Source organism: Corvus kubaryi, unplaced genomic scaffold (genome assembly GCF_017639235.1).
Source record: "Corvus kubaryi isolate FWS band 111438036 unplaced genomic scaffold, C.kubaryi_AGA036_p1.0 split1-65, whole genome shotgun sequence".
In the NCBI taxonomy this organism is placed as follows: Eukaryota; Metazoa; Chordata; class Aves; order Passeriformes; family Corvidae; genus Corvus; species Corvus kubaryi.
The window spans coordinates 2,056,375-2,077,655 of record NW_024582080.1 but is presented as its reverse complement, the minus strand read 5'-3'; the positions used below and the strand labels follow the sequence as shown (position 1 = coordinate 2,077,655).

Here is a 21,281-nt window from a genome sequence, read left to right as displayed (position 1 = left end):
GTGGGGTGGAAGGAGTGGTCTCCAGTGCCAGGGCTTCTGTAGCCAGCTCAGGTTGCTGTTAACTCACAGCAGTCTCATCTGAACAGAGCTGAGTGTGTCAGAGACAGATATCTTGGCAGAGCAGTTCTAATGCCACTCATGGTACCTGAAGCACCACCTCAACAGAGCATGGATATTTTATTACTTTTTCATATAACAGCTGTCAACCTTGCTCAGAGTTTGGGGACAAAAACCCCAAAACTACCAAGGCAATGACAGCAACTGTGATGACTCTTCCCACAATGTATGTTCTTTGAATAAACTTACAATTTTATAATATTTTTCAGTAAAATTTTACTACAGTAGGCAGGAATTACAAAAACAGAAAGCAGAGTATCCTAATTAATTAATTAATTGAAACCTACTTTGGCTCATGTTTCCATCTTTACTACCTTTAAAAATCAATTTTAACCTTGTTTCAAGAAACAAATAGTTCTATTACACAAGAGCTAGCATATGCTTATTTAAACATGAACTATTTATTTCTTTTTTATTTAAGCACCAAATTTATAACTTTTGAAAATCCAGGTGCAGAGACCTCTCACAATCAGATGAAGGTTGCAAAAAGTAGTCTCAAAAGTAAAAGTTGGAGAGCTTCCAAACTTGCATTTAGTTTTACAGCAATTTGTAACAGCCATTTAAAAGTACCATTTTCATCCCACATTCCAAAGAGCAGTTAATCCAGGCATTTCTAATGGACTCTGTTATACAGTAGAACAGATTCAGCTGTCACAATTTTGCTTCCTTATTTTTCCATCTGAGAATCCAATAGGTAGCATTTCAGGAACACTCAGCAATAGCTAGTGGGCCAGGAGTTAAATGCAACTTAACTACAAGGCGCAGATGAAAGCCTTACTGCCTTTACTGCAGGCCATCCAAAATATTAAATCTACTTCTCCTTCACCCAGGTGTAGCAATTCTATCTTCAAGGGTAGATGCTCACACTCTCTGAGTCGGGGGTTGTAAATAACTGTATATAGACAGCTTGTGTTCATAATATCTGAATATTTGGCAGTAAATGCGTAGCTCCAGGTTGTCTCAAATATTTAGTGTACAGTGTTTGTAAGTTTTGTAGATATGGACTAGATAGGATTCATTATGTGTTGATTGTTCTGCTAGATTAAATTTTGGACTCTTAGATGAGCCCTCCTGCCTTGCAACATGGAGAGAGAATTGCTCTGTTAAAACCAACTCCCAGCATGTGGATCATTTGCTGGAAAAAGATGTTCTGGTTTCTAATGGACAAGCAAGGAAGATTCATATTTGCAGTGCACTGGACATGAGTGGTTTAATTTGTAGGCATGCTGATATTTTGAAGTCAGCACATTCTGCACAAAGGTTATACAGTCCTTCTTTATCAATTAGAAGGAAAGCCAAAGACTTTAGATAATTATTGAGTCAGAACATTTAGTGTTCCTTGCTTGAACTGATTTTGAGCATCCCATAAGGATTACACATATGCTAAATTAGAATTCAGACGTTCTTAACAAATTGCTTGGAAAAATGAATATGTAAAATAGTTGTGGTGTTTAAGAAGTGTGTGTGAACAGTAATGCTGACATTTTCTTAGAGCAGTCTTACTTGTCCCCAGGCTGGTTTGTTCTGCATGGCAATGTTAAAAGGATAAACAATGTTGTAAATGGTGCAATTGGTAACAGGCCACATCTTATCTTTCTCACTCTGTGTTTTGGATCCTGGTGGGAGACAGCTGCTAGCATTTAATAATGAAGGAAAGTTATCTCAGTCCTCTGTTTAGTTGTACTGAACCAGTCTTTTGCATTAATTTTAAAGTGATTTGTTAGAAATGTTTCTGGATTTTTTAGAGACAGAGATTGAATTGGCCCAATCAAATCTGACAATCAGCAAATTTTAAATAATCCCTCTATTTCGGCTTTCCTCAAAACTCTCTCCAGCTGCAGAGAGCTCACACATTTCAGGCAGGAGGAAAGGTGATCCAAATATTTTTCTAATTTTCCTCTTCTGTGCAAAAATTTAGTGCTTTAGCTACCTACTTAAGGATGATAGGATGGAGCCTATGTTTAGGCAAGTGGTCAGAAGAGCACAACAAATGATTTCACATCAAGTTTGCAAGGACTCTGGGGCAAATATATGGTCAGACAATGCAGCTCAGCTATGGAATTCCTGGTCACTGGCTTTACCTGAGCTCTCTACTTGCATAAACACTGGTAGCCCCCTGCCTTCTCTCATTTAATAATCTGGGGCCTGAATGAATGATCACCACCCCAAGAATATGAGAAGAACTTGGATGTGGAATTGCAAATGAGTCAGCAAAGGTTTTTAATAGCCTGAGGTCTCAGTTGTTTCCCGTGACTAGAAAACAGGAGTACATTTGTAAGAGAAAGAAGGCAATCTGGGAAACTTTAGGTCTGTCTTTGTGAAGTTTTAGGGCTTACTCTGGAGAAAAGAATGATCAGGTTGCAGAGGGAAATAGAAAGTGGGATCAATTGAAATATCACATAGACTAGCAAAAAAAACTATAAACTTTTTTGGCTTAATAACTACTTTGATAGAAAGGCATAGATCCAGCCATCTAGTTTTAACTAAAACATTAAACACGGTTTCACTGTGCCACTATTTACAGGTAGAAGTGGTGGCACTTAGAACAAGAAAAGCAAGGCAGCAAGCAGCCACTTGAAGGGAGAACCACAATGAGCAAAGGTAAAAGAGGGGCTCCCAGGTTGAAAAGGGTCACTAGTAGCTTTCCTAAGTGTTGTCAACACTCAAGACTTCTATAAAAGACAAACAGTGAGACTCCCATGAAGATTGGAGTGGTGGACGTCAACTGGTGATTCAAAAACACACAAAAAAAGTTATATACCTCTGGAGATTTCCCTCCCCTTGATTTACCTAGGAAAAAAGTGCCAAAAGGAAAAAGGTCCAGGTGGGGCCAACCTTGAGTAACTGCCCCAAGCTGGTTCTGCAATACACTATGCAAGGTATTTTTAGCAAGGCATAGAAATGGTGAAAACATTTTATCAAGCATGTGTATGCCCTCATTAGAAGTTTTGTGTACATTTCTGGTCATTTATTTTCTAGAAAGACTAATTTAAATTGGAAAAGTGCGAAAAAGAACTAGTAGAGAATTTGGAGCATTTGGTTTTTGAATAGTTTAGAAGAGCCTGGCATCTTCATCTTAGCTAACAGGAAATTGAGAGAAAGCTTGGTGACTTGCAATTAATTTGGGAGTAAATATCAAAACTGAAGAGAAATTATTTAACTTAAAGGATAAAGCAGGCATGATGTTAAGATACAAATTTGTCTTGAAAAAATTTAGATTTGGAAATGGAAAGATTTTTACCCAAGTGCAGTTCTGAAATTTAGAGCAGGAGGGAAAGGAGCTTTTTATGTTTTGGAAGAGATTGTATAGCTAACTGGCATAACTCCTGGTGGCAGAAAATTAAGCCTGCAACATGAGTCCTTCTGTCAGCAACCCACATACACCAAGCCTTTTCAATGTAGCCTACACTGTATTCATATATTACACAAATAAAAGTTTTACCTATATTTATACTGTTTTAAGCCCGTGCTAAGATCATCCACTGATTTAGTACAAGTGACATAAGAATTTCTCCCCTTTTTCTTGCAGAATTTGTCCCTGAAGATCTGCAGTTTTTCCCTAAAGCCTTGGAGACAGGCTGTGACCAGTGCTACAGGTCTGCCGTGCTGGTGCTCCTGGTTATACTCTGCTCCCTCTGGTGCTCACACATTCAAGGGACAGTGATTAGGCTGAGGGGCCAGGAAATTTCTTATTCATCCAACAAATCAAATTGGTAGGGGCTTAATATCGTTCTAGTCTTAATTGCCCCTCTGTCATGGGGTCAAATGTGCTTCCTGCAGTACCCCCTTCCTAGCCAGCTTTATTTAACCAGCTCCATGCTATTGTAAAGGACTTTGTATAGTGCAGTACTCTCAGTCTCTCATCTCTCTTTCTCCTGGCACATTACATTGGTGCCTTTTGATATTTTCCTACAGCTTGCAAGTTTGTTATGGAGTACTGGGAGGTGTTGGTCTGTGAGGGATGGGACAAGGACAGTAGCTATTTTAGGAACCATTTTGAACCCAGGATCTGTTTCATGATTGCCTGGGATTATGAGGAGTCAATTTGGTCACCTGGATGGTCTCTTCATTTGATGGGACTTCTTCTGTGACTTCTTCAAGTTGGAAAAATAACGCATCTTAGTGTGGTATCTGTGGAAATTAAATAAATCATCTGTTCCATGTTGTACAGTCGATCAAATATGGATCAAGGACAGTTACCATAGTTAACTTCAGCTGTGTGGTGCATGGTAGGCACTTTCAGGGTCAAGCCTTCTGCTGTGGTAAAAGGCAACATCTGGGTATCCATAAAGGAAAACTTCTTTTGCCATATGCTTCTGAAGTATAGGGTGCTCACCAGGGTGACCTGGCTGAGTGACGACCCAGCGCTCTCCAATGTCATCCCACGCACATTCCCATCTGCATGGAAAAGAGAAAGGGAGGGGGACACAGGCAGTCCTACGTGCCCAGGCCTAAAGACCAGGCCCATGTGACTAAGTAAAGCAATAAATATGGTCCAAGGGGAATTTGACTGTTCCTCGTTAAAACTGAGAACACTGCAAAGGATTGCCTTTTTAAAATAATCAGAACAAGGCCAAGTGGTTTTCCAGCTTGACACTGCTCATGGATTCAGACCTATTCCAGCTCTTTCTTCACATTACAAATGAGTGTTAAGAATTAGGTTTCCTGGCTTTCAGCCTTAGTTTGGACAACACGGATTGTGGCAAAAAACTGTATGCTAGGTTAAATGGAATTTCTCCCATTACTCTTATTTTACATTTCATTCATGTGCAACCATTTTTGTGGGTCCCTATGTTACCTGCAGGGTCAGTGGTGATCCATTCCTGTATGTGGGTTGTGTTGGAGTCAGTGAGGTTGGCTTGCAGCAGGCTGCTGTTGGCCCAGCGTGCAGCGCGCTCAGCGAAGTCGGGCAAGAGCTGCACACCCACGTCCACGAAGAGGGAGCATCCCAGCTGGACCACTGTGCCTTGGACGGAGTCAGCCACTGCTTCATCCACCGTGTGCAGGAAGTCCTGCACGCTTCGATCTGCCAGGCAAGAGAGAGAAACTGCAATAGTTGTGCTGAGGCTAAGGATAGCAGAGATCGCCCCACGGCTCTGCAGCTCTCAGTTCCAGTGCTGACACTGGTGTCCTCTGATTGTTCAAGCCCTGTAACAACTGGAGCACCCTTGACTTTATGGGGTATTACTGTCAAGCACTGCTGCCAAAGGTGGTGATGCACTGGGCCTTGGCAGCCTCTCTTCATGTGTCTGTAGAAATCACTGCAGTGCAGATGTGTCAAGTGGCTGATCTCACACCAGGCTCACAGCTCTGTGCAGACACAGTTCTTAACAGTGCATAGGTATTTATTCTTTCTTGAGCACTCTCTAAATTCCCGTCAGTGAGGTCTAGTGCCTCTGTCCATGGCTGGCTGAGCTGCCAATGCCACAACACCTCTATCTCCTTCTCCTGATGTTATCCACCTATCCCAGGAAAGGCATTTCCCTGATGGCTCCTCTGCCACCCTTGGCCCTTAGATGTTGTTTGATTTCTTGAAGAATGGTGACCCAAACTGGCCCAGGATTGCTGATGAGCCCTGGCAATCCTGAACCGAGCTGAGAGGTTGCTTCATGTCTTACAAGTGACTCTTTTATTTATACAGCCCACAAGAGTGGGCTTTTGTTTTTTGAGTACAATTATATTTTCCATTCAATATTATTATTTTTTTTAATTCTTAAGATTCCTCAGATCCTTTCCTAAAACCTCTACTCTTTGATTCACGGTTCCCCAACTCAAATGACTGGTTATTCCTTCTAAATGTAGAATTTTGCACTTGTCCTTACTGAATTGTATCCTATTCAGTTCACACATTAACCTGATTTTCCAGGATCCTATTAAATACCATTCTGGTCTTCCAAAATTCTTGTAGCAGTTACAAGCTTGATGTCATTCCAAAATTCAATAATCTATTCTCTAGTTTGCTGTCTACTAATGAAAAGAATTGAATGGTGCCCTGGTTTCCTGTTTCTGGAAAGCTCATTGTAGTTCAGCAGTGGTGGCTTCTGTGATGGATGTAGGGTTGAGGTGTGGGCCCAGAAGGAACCCAAGTCCTGCAAACTTAGAGAATCTCATGTTTTGAAAATAAAAAAATTTCCCATGGACTCTCTTGAAGGGTAATTTAGCAGCCATTATTCTGCTCATTGCAGTGATTTCTGATGGAATGGCTCATGCCAAAGTGACTTCCTGAGACCTGGGCCTCTCACCCTGTCGGAACAATGTTTATGGACTCTGTGTCAAATATTCTCAAAATTCCTGTGTTTGTGGTTCAGCCCCTTTCACGTCTCTCTTGTTGTGTTTTGGAGGAGTCTTTCTTACATCTGCGTAATAAAAGTCTTGTTGAGATTGCTACTTGCCTTTAAAGCATTTTCAACAGGTTCCTCCTTCTATAGCTAAGTTTTCATGAGGACTGGGGAATGTCTGGAGCACTGCTTTTCTTCAGCAAGACATGTCTGTGGGACCACCAGGACCTTTCTGATTTCCGCACCTGGTGCCCCGGTTTCTGTGTGAAACCTCAGTAGCTCACTGCTATATATGAATTGCTGGCCTCTTTCTCAAAGGGAGGGTCAGTATGGTGTCCCTTGCTTCTCTACTTGGCTCAGGTGCTCCTCTGCCTCAGCTGGAAGCCCTGGAGTGCCCTGGGCAGCTCACAGGTGTCTGTTGCCCCATGCTCACAGCTGAGCTCACCATTATGGGCTGGTTGGCAATCTCTGTTTTAAGAGTGGCAATGGGAGTGACCATTCAGTTTCTCTTGTCACCTGTGGGCGTAGGCAGAGATGGAGGGTGGTCAGACAGGACTGTCACCTGGGACAGGGGGGTTTTGGGGCTGAAAATCAGGGAAGTCAATGCCACCTGGACCAACCTGTCCCAGGTTGATCAACTCAAGAGGCTCAAGTCAAGGGCAGGATGGCCATGAGCTCCCAGCTGCCAGACAGGTCATCAGGAGACTTTCACTGCATTGGTTCATATTCTTCATGGGGTAAATGAGAGTTTCAGTTTATCAATTTCCACCACCTGAGAATCCAGTGTGTGTTTTCTGACCTAATAGTGCTGCTTTAATAAGCTGCAGGAAGACTCATCACCTTTTGGAAGTTTGATATTAAAATTTAGTTTTGTTCCTCTTCAAGGGATAAAATATGGAACTCTTTGAATGGTTGTCTAGAAAAGTGGCGTGGTCTGAGGTGTAAAGTATTATTCTTGTGTGTTTTGCACTAGTATGAGAGCACTTGGCGAGCTCTCTGGAAGATGTGAGAAGTCAAAGATGGCAAATTTGAAGCAGATGTGAATGTGAGGAGTGGTATCCCAAGCTTGTAAATTCACCAAAGTGCTTAGCTCACCAAAGTCCCAAATTCTTACCTGGACAACAGCTCAAAATTTCTCTAAAATACTCTATTGTTAATTAAATAAAACAGCAAGAAGAAAGAATTATAAAGCATGTAATTTTGCCTGGGCTGTCTACAGATACATCCCATTATACATTGTTATACTGTTTTTGTTAGTACTAGAATAAAGGTGAACAAATTTTCCAAACATTGAAAGAAGATTACAAGTGCAAGTAAGAGCAGATTCTCTGTGAACAGTGAATGAGCCATCAATCTTTTCATTGTTTTCAGCCTGCTAAGGTTTTAACCGTATCCTTTTTAGGGCAGACCAACAGAAACATTAATGCAAACATCTATTGGAAGAAAGAAAACTTATGACATATGCCTACGTATACAATTTGGGTTTATTCATCTTATAGGAAATTTCATCTAAGTATTTAATGTATTTATTTGATTTAGACTATTTGAGGAAGGAAGTGGTTTCCTTCCCCATTACTGGAAATACACTGTTATAACCAATAACAATAGATCCCATACTACTTTATTATCACATTCATGCATTAATATTACTGAAAGCCAAAGCTCATGTGGTTTGTGCCACAGACAGCTAAAATGGAGAAAATTGTCTGCTTGCCATGATGTGCCACATGAGAAGAAGAGAGCATAAAAGTGCTAGCAGGTCATTAACAAGCCCTGCACTTCTCTTTGTTATATTTTCTGTGGAGATCTGTGCTTGAATTTCACTATGAAATGTTACTCTGTAAGGTCCTTTCATAACAACTGAACCCCTAATGACCAGAAGTGTCAAGCAAGGTATAATCCTTGCATGAATTAATGTTGTTTACGAACTGAATTTGTAGAAATAGGAGTCCAATAGGCAAGACTTCATTTTATCAGCTGCTCACAATTTAGATGCACTGTCCTTGTGTCAGTACATGCAGCTGTATCTGTATGGATCAGCCAGAGTTAGCTCTTACTGCTGTGGTGGTGTTGAATATCAATGCTGTACAGAACTGTGTGGTGGCTGAGGCAGGTTACACCACAGGACGATGAAATTACTGTGGGTTTCAGTCTTCATACCCTGAACGTAAATTTTGTGCTGAGAAACAGCAGTGTTATCTCTATACGTAAGTTTTGAATGTAAGCTGCAAATTCTGAGGATGAGGCAGTCATCTGCTTTTCATAAACATTCTGCCCATAATGTAAAATAGTTTTTGACATGTGATTCGAGATGGTAGGATAATCCAGAGTTAAAATGAAAACAGCATCCTTAAATTCAACTGACTTAATGCTGGCTTTAAAGACATCTGTCTTTCCCATATCCCTTCCAAATTCCCAGTGAGTTTTATATTTTAGCCTGCTTTCAGAGAAAGATGCAATTGCACTATCCATCTGTCAATGTAAATATCTGTCTACCAGTCTCCTTCTGATAACTTTTCATCTTTTTGGACAGTTGTAATAACATTAGAAAAGTCTTAATTCAGCTTCTACAGGTTTCATAAAATTCATTAGTGGGATAGGAGAGAAAACGACTGTTCTTTGCCTGGCACCTCTTTTCAGAACACACAAAGGAGACCAGGACACAGTGGACACGATGGACTTCTGGGAAACCTGGAGCAATTCTGCTATTCATGGAAGTAGCTTTTCTAGATGTAGCTGTATTTTGTGTTATAAGAGAGTAAGTACTGATTCAGAAAAAAAGAGGAATAATAACCTGTGTATCAACTACCCCCTTGAGTTTCCTTTGTCCATCTGATACCTGGCTATCAAAGATGGAGAAAACTACATCTTGCAGTGAGACAGAAAGTAGAAGTTTAGTATGATGTGTACAATTCCTGTCACCTTAGTAAAGCTGTGAATTTGTTGCAAAATGCAAAACAATAAGTATTTTTTTAAGTACATTACCATGAATGCTGTATCCTAGGGCATCTTGCAGCTCCATGAAGGTATTTCCTTGAGCTCCAAACTGCAGCAGCTCCAAAGAAACAGCCACGCTTGCTGGGGAGACTACCAGATTGGTTCTGTTCTCTGCTTCAGACACGCGCTGGTAGAGACTGATGGCAAATTCAGTCTTCAGCTCTTTCAGCTCATCATAGGAGATGCAGTTCCCTTTGGTTAAGCAGCAAGCAGACAGGATAAATGCAGAGGATAAAATCGGCAACATGAAGATGAGCTGGGAACAGTCTCCACCAGTTAATACCTGCAATTAATGACACAGATGTATTTAGAAAAGCAATAGTCTGAGCTGGCAGAGGAACTCTCCATCAGTGTTGAGATATCACTTGCAATAGTAATGATCACTGTCAAAGTACTTGTCCAGGTCTACTCAGTATCTATTGTCATTAAAAAAAAAAAAGAAAGAAAATAAATATGTATGGTCATGCTGATGACTCGTTGACTGAAAAGAATTGGATTTTCCAGAATGCTGTGGTTTATAAGATGGTTTGCCATTACAGAGCATGGAGACACACAGCCCCTTGGTTAAAAACTAGCTACCTGCACACATGATGGGACACCTCAGTGCAGTCTCCATGCTGCTGAGCACCCACAGCTTTCTGTCCCTAGCAGAAAGGGGGTCACACTCAGCACTCCGAGAAGGAAGGCCACCCCTTGTGAGGTACAGAAATCTAATTGGAGTCTCCAAGCTGGGCTTTAGATCCAAGTTTACAAAACGCTGGCTTCAAATTCCCCCCTCTGCCCCCCACCGATATTCCTTCCATGAAATTTACCCCAGCGAAAGAAAAGGTTGTATTTGCAAAAGGCTCCAGTGCTTGCAGCACAAAATCACGGCATCGGATTTTTATGGGAAATCAAGCATTGGTCAACGTTATATTAAGAGACACTTAGATTCATATTTAAAGGAATAATGCTAAAATGACAGAATAGTTTTCCTTACAGAATTTCACCTTTTGAAGATTGTATGCAAGTGTATTTTAAAAATTACTGCACCTTCTTTCACCTCAGGATTTCCTACAAATCTTTCTCCATGCCCTTTGCTCTAGAGAGCACCTCTAATGCTTTGTATTTACTCACAGTTAGCTCTGTTAAATTGTCTTGCCTTTCTGTGTCCTTCTGGGTGCCTGAATGGAAGCTGCCTATGAGCGTCTTGTCTCCTTCTTTAATAGGTAGTGGAGCAAAGACTAAGTCATGAGACTGCATTTAAAGGGATAGTCAGTGATCAGAGTCTCTGTCGGCGATGTCTGTACCACTCTGTCCAAATTCCTGTAGGCTACAAGCTCTATGGAGAGCCAGGCAAAGCAGCATGCCACTGACCAGCAAATCCAAGGCAAGGAACAAAAAGGTACACATGGAGATAGGGTCAGCAACTTCCTTGCAAGCCCTGCTCGAGCCTCATGAGACTTGTGACCTGCTGGTACCGAGCAAGGCATCTCCTATCTCTCTTCCCACCCCCCTCCTCCTTTTATATGAATTCCATTGATTCCTCTGCCACAAAGGGGAAGAGAAAGGGCTCTCTGTGTACCAGGCACACAGCTACTTTTTACCCCCACTTTGAAACCTTATTCAGAAATCCCATGCAATTAAAATGTCTTTATTTCCTTTTTTTTTTAATTAATGCCATCCAAAATAGCAAGGTTTTCTCTCACTCTTTAGTTTCCAGAAGGAAAGAAACCAAGTGCTGTGCTTGAAGGAGAATGAATGAGGAAGGAGCTGCTTTGAATGGACCAGAAGCAGAAGAGCTGTGGTTGTGACTGCTTTAAAAGCAGCTGCAGCTGTTCATGGCTTTCTTCATGTGATGGGATCAAATTCTGCCCATCATATTCACAGGTTCAGCCTCACAGCTTCACAATGCCACCTAACGCAAGGAGGATTGGGCTTAAAAATTGGTGTAAAACTGCAGCTTATTGATTTTCCCAGAGTTTGACGTTATGTATACACTTGGCTATTTCACAACATACATTCTTGTTTCAAGTGGGAAAGAAGACATTGGGGAAAAGGTCATTACAATCAAGCAATAGTTTAGGTGCTACTGTTTTACTCTTAGCAGGGAAGGAACAGCCACACAATGGAATTAGGGCCCAAGTGAGAATGAAGCCATGGGCCTCTTCTTGTGCTGTTTGTCTCTTCCTGCTGTTTGGAGAATATGCCAGAATAGATGCAGATATTGGGGTCTGTTTCAGCATCTTGGGATTTAGACCTCATTCCTGCCAGGACTGACGAAGCGCAAGAGCTTGGTCAGTCACAGTGTGGTACAACAGGCAGAGACGTAGTTTTGACACAGATTTCAATGGCAGTGTTTTCATGCTGAAAATGGCATTTGGGCTTAGGGGTTTGGCTGAATGAGGACCTCTCTGCTGAAGTTATCACTAAAAGTTTCCACTGGAGTGGAGATGTATTCAGAGGGAATGGAACAGAGCCCACCAAGTGATTTCTCGAAGGGCTCAGAGCTGTCAACAGATAAATTAACTCTGGTCACTGGTGAGGACTGTACAGCTGGATTTAATGTGGTGTTCCCGGAGGCTCTGGACCTGAAAAGACAGTTCCCCTGTGTCCTGCTTGATACTCTCCTGTGGATTTATTAAGATTTAAAAGAAAGATGGAAAGTCCCTGAAGGTTTTAGGCATTACTGTCAAAAAATAACATTCAATTCCCACTTTGCAAAAATGTTGTTATTCAGATTTGGGATATGTATTTATGGAAGACATAATTGAAAATTAGACCTAGTAAAAATGTTGTGGAAGACAGTGTAGTTTCAGCGGGAAAGGGAAAAAAGTGTTCTGGGTGTTGTCTCATAGCAAAGGAGACTTAGAAATTAGAGTGTTTGTTTCAAATCTTCTCTCTCTGCAAATGTTTTAGGAAAGGAAAGCTGTGGAGGAATCTTAGCAGCCAAAACAATGTTTGCAGACAAGCAGAAAGGACTTACGAAAACTAAAACTGGATCAACACTGTTCAAAGCATGGGAAATAAGAAATGCGCTTCACATATAATGAGTAGAAAATAAATCCACTGGTGAATGATGATAAAGATAGGAGGCAGTGACGTAAGAAAGAAGTAAGAATCAGTGAAACTAGCTGTGGCTAAAAAATAAGTGTAGAATCCTGGGGGAAGGTTATGAACATTTATCACAGTCAAGGTCAGAACCAAAATTCTCATGCCTATTCAGTTTAGCAGCCTAAGTTTAAAGTTTTTACATGTCAGACTGGGATCCACAATTGAGAACTGGGTGCCCAAGAAGCCAGTGCCACATCAGGGTGAGTCTGAAAACTGAGGTTGCTAAGTGAGTCCAGGAAGCCAGGACCTGAGCTGTCCAAGTGAGGGTAGTTGGGGGGGCTGCAAATCAAATAGGCCAATTACAGAAATTCCATGTCAGAAATAGAGGGGTGTTGGACCTACTGAAGTGTTAGAGTTGGGCTGCTGTGGAAAAAAGGAGTTTCCGTCTCCTTTAAGGAGATTTTTTTTAGAGCCTTCATACCTGCCTGTGTCCTAGTTTAGGCATCACAGCCTTCTTTGAGTCTTAATCTGGCTCTGCATCACAAGGTACTGAGGAAAGTACTGATAAACTTCCTGGCAATCATTTTGTTTTTAAGATGCTGAAAATGCATTTTAAAAGGCTTGCAATTGACTGGTCCCCAAGATAACACTTCAAAGTCAGGAAGGGGCAGAGGTAGCATCTGTATTTTGAGAAGTGCTTCTTCACATTGAGATAACTTAGACTGGCTGTGAGGGAAGTGAGGAAAGACACAAACCGAGGATGTCTGGAGAAAACACAGCACAGGAGTGCGTGGGTAGCATTCTGGAGTGCTGCGTCTCTGTGGAGCTCCTCTGAGCTTCTACAGGAGCAGCTCTGAGAGCTTCACAGGGAGCCCAACCTCTCTGTTCCATCACCGAGCAGAGAAAATCACCACTCTTTGAGAAGGAAGGCAGCAAAGAGATTCCTGATGTGTGAACACCTCCCCAAACAGGGAGCCAAGCTGGTGGAAAGCACTGGAAAGAAGCCATAAGTGGTGACTGCTTTCCATGATGGATTAGATCATGTCTGTGCCTGCTGTGTGCCAGTGCTGTTACTGCACAGCCCCTCAGTGCCCCCCTGTGTGACCATGGTGGTGGGCAAGGGGACAGAGTGCTGAAGCATCCCCCGCTGCTCAGCACTGACAGGTGCCATCACAGGTGGCTCTGCAACGTCTGGTGTGAAAAATGTGCAGAAGTGGAAAAGAAAAATGAGGGGAAAATAAACAGAGACAGCTGTCCTCCAGAATTTCATCTTCAAGGTCTTCATGGGCCAGATTCTGCTCTGAGGTATAGGAGTGTAAGTGCATGCTCTCAAGGCATCAAAACCATCGACACAAACTTTAGTCCTTGAGCAAATGAAGAGCTGCTGGGGGACTATGGACTGGAAAACTTCTCTGGGGGACAGGGTGCTCCACGACTGTGGAAAGCAGACTCAGGGTCGAGCCTCCGTGGTGGTGGCAATAGTGAGGAAGGTCAGGAACTTTTAGCCCTGGAAGCAGCCAGAAGTCACAGGGCTGAAGTGAGAAACCAGAGGGAAAGGCACAGCCTGCACAGGTACTATGTGCAAAGAAAGATCTCTTTGGAAATCTTACCCCACAACCATTTTTTTCTCACAGGAGACTGGAGTTTTCTCTGATTTTTCAGTGTTCTAAGAAAACGGAGCCCTAGTTTGGTGTGCTGCTGAGAGGAAAGGGAGAGCTTCTCTGCTTTGGTTCTGGCCAGTTGGTACTTCTGCTGCATGTACTTTACACAGTGATCTGGAGCAGAATTTGGCCCAGGGAAAGGCTGGAAGAGAAAAAGATGAGAGAACCAGTAGGAAGCAGGTTTTCCTCTTCAGAATCCTCCTGTTTGCTTTTCTATGTCAGGTCAGTCTCCTGCAGTCTTCCTTCCACTCTAGCACAACCCTGTTATCAGCAGGGCTACTGTACATTTACCCCTTCACAAAAGAGAACAGAATTTAACCTTCTATCTGCATCTGACTTTTGTGTGCTAGCTCTCTTTAACACATAGAATAACCCTGGGGAAATTAAATTGGATCCAAACCAGCTTCCTTCCTGCTTACATCTCTCCTCCAGGAGTGAGCCTGTGCTACAAGACTCCAGCACATTTGCTCAGTCAGGAAGGTGGTTCTGCTGAATCTCAGGATAAGAAAAATTGGCATCATCATTTCATACAGAGCTTATTCTGCGGGGAGGCTGATGGCTGTGGAGCCACAAAACACCCAGCTGAGCAAATTCAAGTGAATTTTTTTACTGGTATCCACATGCCATGCAAAAACCAACACTGCCTCTGCCTTCCACCGGGGTGTGAGGACAAAATCTGACTCTTCAAAGGGTGACCACTTTAGAGGCTTGCTCCCAAAGAAGAAATGCATATGCTCAGCACAGTGTCGTGGTTTGAGCAGATGAGCTTGGTGCCAGCCTGGACCTGCTGGCCCATGCAGAATCCTACAATGGAGCTCCATTCTGCTGGAGCCCCCAGACTGCTTCCCTCACACCTTCCTGGCCAGCTCCAGGTGGAAAGAAGCGCTGCTAGCAGCAATGAAGGCTTTTTGGCAGCTCAGCAGCAGGAAGTAGTCTCCCTGCCCATGGCTGCAGGCTGGGTAGCAGAGGAGCAGTGGCACAGGCTGGCTGTGACCAAACGGTGCAGCACTTGGTTCCCAGTCCTCTTCAGTCCTGTGGATCTAAAGCATTAATATAACATTTCGGTGGGTTCGTTTTCCTCTATCTCTAATACTCCAAGTGGAATAACAGAGCAGTGGTTCTACAGTGCCACTGGGAATCAGTGTTTCCCGCCCTGAGAGATGCCCCAAGGGCACCCTTGGAGGATGGGTTGGCAATGGAGGACTGTGTGGGATCCAGGCTTGGGCCAGGCTCTGCCATGGGGGCTTTTGAGTTGTGTCCGGGAATAAACGAGACCTGGACTTTTCCCAGGGGCAGTTTTGAAGACAGCTAGTGATAGCAACCAAAAACTGAGCCAGGCAGTAAGTTAATAAGTGGTGTGAGAAATTGGTGCTGGGGGTTAAGTTCAAGTTTGCAGGGTAGGTGTTTCCCACATGTTATGCGATGTCTTCTGCAGTGGGAAGAATGGTGCTTTCCTCTGGTGTGAAGCAAAGCAAAGCAAACAGGAGTTCCACTTCCACTGGATGAGCTTAATGTCATAACACTGATGAAGTGACAGGTGTTTCCACATGCAGGAGTGTAGGCTAAATAAGAGCCCAAATCAAGTAGTTTTCTAAGTGACAGTGACTGTTCTCACATATTTTTAATGGACAAAATTCAAAAGGGCTGAGAAACTACAAGAATGAGATAATTTCTTTTTTTTCAGGTTGATGAAATTTATTTCAATTAAAAAAAAAAACAAAAGAAAGAAAAAAGGAAGAAAAGCTGATTGAGGAAAGACTAAAGATTTTGCACATCCTTGTTGTAATGCAACAGTTGTCCTATGCATGTCTCATAGGGAAGACAGCTTAAGGAACATCAGGAAAATGATGCATGAGGCTCAAAGAGATAATCTCACTGTGTACATATTTTCTGCAGTGTTATATGAAGATCTTAGCAGTAAAGCCTCTTCCCTGTGGACTCTGAATGTATGACAAGAGCTGACCTATGAGGGCTGCTGTCACAGATCAGCTGCTTAGCTGATTGCTGTGGCTCAGAGGTGCTGCATCAGCACACTCAGAGTTGACTTGCCAGTCTGTGAAATCACCCCTGCCCCCAAATGTCACCCTTTTGGTATCTGTGGATTTAAAATGCTTCTGAGACAGAGTCAGTGCCCTGCATGGGGCCTGGTGGAGACTCAGGCTCAGACCAGACACGCCACTGAGCCAAAGCAGGAGTGGGGAGTAGCGCTGCGCAAGCATATTTTCTTCCCAGACAACTCCATGAACTGACAAATTAAATGCATTTGCTGTTGACATGGAATACAAAGTAAGTTAAAAGCTGATACCCCCAAATGCTTGTCTAACTGTCTATCACAGTCTCTTACAGTGCCAAGTGAATGATGCCAAGTAAATGACATAGGAAGAGGTCCTCATATGAGCACATTGCCAGCTGAAGTTTCTGCAGCTGATCTGACTGAAATGACAGGGAACCAAACAAAAGATGAAAACATAAAGATGTTTATGAAGCTGCAATGCTGACTTCCTATAAGAAGTCCGGTTTTCTAAAAGAGGGGTTTGGTTGACTAGGCAAGACAGTTGAGATCAAATGGGAACTTACAGAGTGAATAACACGGAAGAACATGGTTTTACTTAGGCCACCCCAGCTTGTGACGTGCCCCTGAACTGGGCAGAGAAGCACGGCTGTGTTTGTACATGTTGCACATATTTTCTCCTGCATGCACTTCACTGCACGCAAGTTCACCCAAACTAAGCACACCCTCCTACCCAGGCAGCCCCAGTCTTGCATTACCAGCCTGTGTGGTGAAATGGCCCTGCTCCACCATGACAGGTGGGGGAGAAAGGGTGGGTGGGTGTTTCCATGTTCCTCTGCTAGCAGGGCAAAACAAAAAACCTTTATTCTTTGGGAGCTGATCTGCTCTCACAGCTTACTCCCCACTTCAGGTTATAATCCCTTTTGGTGACATCACAGGTACTGCTGAGGCCGCCAAGGTGATGTCACAATGAGAAGCTTATGACTGTAAATGGGGAGTAAGTCACAAGAACAGATGACCTCAAAATAAGCTCATATCCTGTTATTACATAAGTGTCCCTAATAATTATATGAATGTGCCAATAACAAAAAATACGAAAGAAAAAAGGCCCAATGGTCTGTCAGGACATGTGAAGGTGTGTGTAAATTTGACATTTCTCACAGGCCTGGAGATCCTTTATTACTATGTCTTGCCTTTCAAACTCTTTCTACCATCAGATCAGTTTTTTAAATCAACCTCAGGATCCTTCCTTATTAAAAGAGAAAAGCACAAATGTTCTCCATATTTTGACATGTCCTATAACCACACACACACCTAGGCATAGCAAAGCGTCTCAACCAAATACAAATCTACATTTTAGTGTCACTAATGTGTTAAGTAAATTGATCATATAAGAACATGGAAATGTGTCTTTCCTGTGAAGCCCTCTGGGCTCCATGGGAAGTACCATAGAATGGGTGTATATATGAAACTATCTAATTATTACTTGCTGTATTCTTATGATAAATAGGAACTAATAAAATTGAAAACTACGTACAACTGTATAAGAGAAAACTTTATTGCAGCTATAAAAATGATACTTTATATGCTGAACTAAATTCTTTGAAGTTGGAAATAATATTCAGAATCTCTAGGGCACTTTTTTGTAGATGTCTTGTCTCCACTGTTGTACAGGTTTATTATTTTCCATGGTCAAGTATTTATTAGATTTTCTCCTGGAAAATTTTTAATGGATTCTTTTGCTTTGATAGGATAAGCACGTTTAAATGGCTCTAGGGGTAAATTATTTCACATCAACACTTTCAAACACAAAGTCTGGATCTTCAGTAGGTTTTTACATTATGCAAGTAGACATTTAAGGTACTTAATACTTTCTAACCTCTAGTGCCCTTTTTACACAGAGACAGGCAGTCAGCAGGGATTAATCTGATCCTAATTAACCACAAACTCTTCTGATATTTGGTCAGTGCACAGTAGCGTGCTGCCAGGTACACAGAGGTAAACTGATCTGGATTATCTGCCGGTGTATGTGCTTCACAGAGGGAGGTCTGTGCTCCCTGTTGCTGGTGAGCTGCAGGCAGATACAGCTTCAAACATGCAGTGGGGAGACTTCTGTGCAAAGCTGCAGCTGCAAGAAAAGGGGAAAGCACTAATTAGAAGGCCTCTTCTCAATGGCTTTCTATCAAGATTCCATTCTCAGAGAAGCCTTTTCTTGGTGTGGCACCCCCCAGACCAGATCCCTGCTCTCCGCCCTCTCCTGATGCAGGTGTCAGAAGCTCCAGATGAAGTTTATTAGAGAAGAGCTCTCCTTGAGCCATGAGGTGCATAAAGGACCCCCTTGCTTTCTAAACTCCTCCTCAGAGGAATCTGGGTGCAGATGTATCCAATTTTTGCCCCAGACTTTATGTTTAAAGGATTATATATGTGAAATTGAATCTTTGTGTGACTTTGGACCACAGGATTAAGAAAGGAAAATGAAATATATTTATATGAATAAAACAAATTATTTATTTTATTGATGGTTATAATTATAATGATTAGACTAAAAGACCTTAATCAGAATGATTTTCTACACAGTACAGATAGTTATAACTACTAGTGTAGTGCACTATTTATGGAAGCAATATTGAAACAGCAATATTAAAGCTAGCAAAACAATCATTAAGCAGAGATTGATGTTACTCACCCATACCAACAACTGTGGGCAAAATCTCTTCTGCTCAGCCTTGAAGATTAACCTTGAGGGGAGTCCCCAGACAAGGGACTCCTAGAAGGGGCATATTAGAAGTGCCTGCCATTAAAAAGTGGGATTTCGGTCCCATGGGAACAGTTGCACCCTCTGAGTTGCTGGTGTTGGGAGGTGATGATGCTCCACTCTGCCAGGGTTGATCCATACTCTCCTAAGGCAACAGAGAAAACTGGGGACATGAGGTGGCAGGGAAACCTTGCTGCAGAGCCAAAAGAATTCCTACCCAGTGTTAGTGCTGGGGGCTAACAGCTCTGGCTCTCGATCTCTCTAACAGTGGCATGGCCAGTCCAGCACTTGAACACGGATCCAAGACACTAAAATAAATTTTTTCTGGAAGGACAAAACAGGACTTGCTGTCTGCAGGCTCTTCACAGACCCTCAGCTCTACGAGACCATGGCTTTTGAAATGTCACAAATGATTTGTGATGGTCACCCGGGCCTTAAGCATCAGATCAAGGCAGGCTGACAGGATCACCCCGATGGTTCAGGAAACAACTTTAAAAGTGAATTTTTTATTCTGTATTGTTACAAATATCCATACAGATGGAAAAAAGGAGGAAACAGCAGAACAAAAATCAGGGGAGAAGAATGTCCCAAAAATGGGATCCTGAAGTTAACTTGCTGATCTTGAAGTAACTAACACAAGACAAATTCACAAAGTAACTACATAGAATTTCTTTAGATAAAGTGGTGACCAGGGCACCTGGAGTCCTCTGAGCACATTGGGATTCACTGTTTGGGGTTTACCTTTGTTCAGACTGCTCCAAAGAGTGGAGCTGAAAGCCAGCTCAGGCCATGGGAGTAGGCAAGCATGTACTCACATGAGCAAGTGCTGGTTTCCAGTGTAGTTTGTTTGCTTTCCAAGTTCATTCTTCTCTTTTTCCCCTCAACTCTGAAGCACTCCTCTCTGAGCCATTGCAGTTCTTGGAGATCAAGAGAGTTGAAATAATCCCCAGAGAGGCAGTAATTTTGGGAAGCTGCCCTCTCTTGTATCAGTGTGCAGGTTGCCTGATATCCAGCCATTAGCTCTTTCTGACGCAGCTGGAGACTGGCAGGAAAAGAGAGCTGACTCCAAGATGAGCTTTCAGGGCTGTAATGCAGAGCCAGTTCCTACAGAAAAAAGCACTGCCTTCTCCTCCTTTAATCAGAAGTATGCTGGAATAGGCATCTAATAAAATAACATAGTTTTGTTTACATTTCTCTGTAGTAAGTGGGACTATATTAGAGCTATGCTTGGTGACACAAGGTTATTCTCAATTTTTCCTTGGGAAGACTGGGACACCACATGGTTGAGGGTCTTGTGTGAAGCCACACAGAAGGCATGTGCCATTTACTACAGGATGGCTGCTGATCTTTCATCTGGAGCTGTTCTCTGTGCATGTTTGTCCTGAGATGCCTTCCAAAGCTGGGACCCCTCAGCACTGTTGTATTCCCAGTCCCTGAGGCTGTGTGTTTGGAAACAGTAAATCTGTTTTCTGGAATAAAACAAAATTAAACTGTTAAACTATCTTGTTTCATCAGACACATTACTAGTAACAGAAAAGAAAAAGTGTTAAAAAGCTAAATGCTCTGGTGAAGGTCGCTTCTTCAAGGGCATGACAACGCACTGATTCTGCCTGAGATGTGGCACAGCACATATGATCTCTGCATGACTGTTGTAATTAAATGTAAAACATTTATTTCTCAATGCTTTTATTTTCCCATGCTTAATGTCTATTTGTTGCTGCTTGGTCTCATAACAACTCTATTAATTAGGAAAAAGTGTCAAGGGACCAGATAATGAATGAATGAATCCTGAATTATGAAGTTTTTCTTTTTCAATGTTTCCTTTCTTTTAGAAATAGGACAGCTACAGCTTTCTTTAAGTGCTCTTGTCAAATATGGGGACATTTAATGTTGCAGTTCCTTGGAAAATAATACTCTTCAGCATTTCAAGAAGAGAAAAAATATTCATAGATTGAGGGAAAAAAGAAACCCCTAGCAGTTGTCACAGTGTCAAAATTAATTATTTTGGATTGATCCATTTGCCTTGATCTTTATGACCCTCAAGAATTTCAAATACTTCTCAGTCAATCATTTAAATTCCTCAGCTAAACCCCATACCTCATTAAATAAAGAAATAAGGGGGGGTCTTGATATGCTTTTCTTTAGGCCTGTCACTGCACAGTCTGAAAATACAGATCATGGCATCTTAAAGTATTCTCAGGAGTTTTCAAATAGCAAAAAAATGTTTCTCTGTACAGTTCATCACATTCTCATCAGTGACACTTTCTTGCTGGAACCTCTTAGGGCTAACTTTAAGTATCACCTTCAGTGGTGGAAAGAGACCCTGAGACACTAAATTTACTGGTGACCATGCTAATGTCACCAAACAACAAAGGATTGCTTGGTGAAAGGCAAAGGGAAGAAAAGGAAGGATACACTTAGAAGACATA

The 21,281-nt window shown here is 42.3% G+C and overlaps 1 protein-coding gene across 3 annotated transcripts in view; it reads right to left on the bottom strand.

Moving 5' to 3' along the window:
- Positions 1-21,281, bottom strand: part of SERPINE3 (serpin family E member 3) — a 40,503-nt gene that overhangs the window by 8,043 nt on the left and 11,179 nt on the right. The window contains exons 1-4 of one of the 3 annotated variants that reach the window (XM_042014325.1): positions 10,509-10,804; positions 9,381-9,675; positions 4,916-5,143; positions 4,318-4,515 (exon numbers count right to left, since the gene is read on the bottom strand). In XM_042014325.1, coding sequence (XP_041870259.1) covers positions 4,318-4,515; positions 4,916-5,143; positions 9,381-9,675; positions 10,509-10,634 — 847 coding nt within the window. In that variant the 5' untranslated portion in view covers positions 10,635-10,804. Of the gene's footprint in view, positions 1-4,317; positions 4,516-4,915; positions 5,144-9,380; positions 9,676-10,508; positions 18,226-18,783; positions 20,322-21,281 lie in introns of those variants that run through there. The other 2 variants (XM_042014326.1, XR_006013815.1) reach the window with 2 other exon arrangements.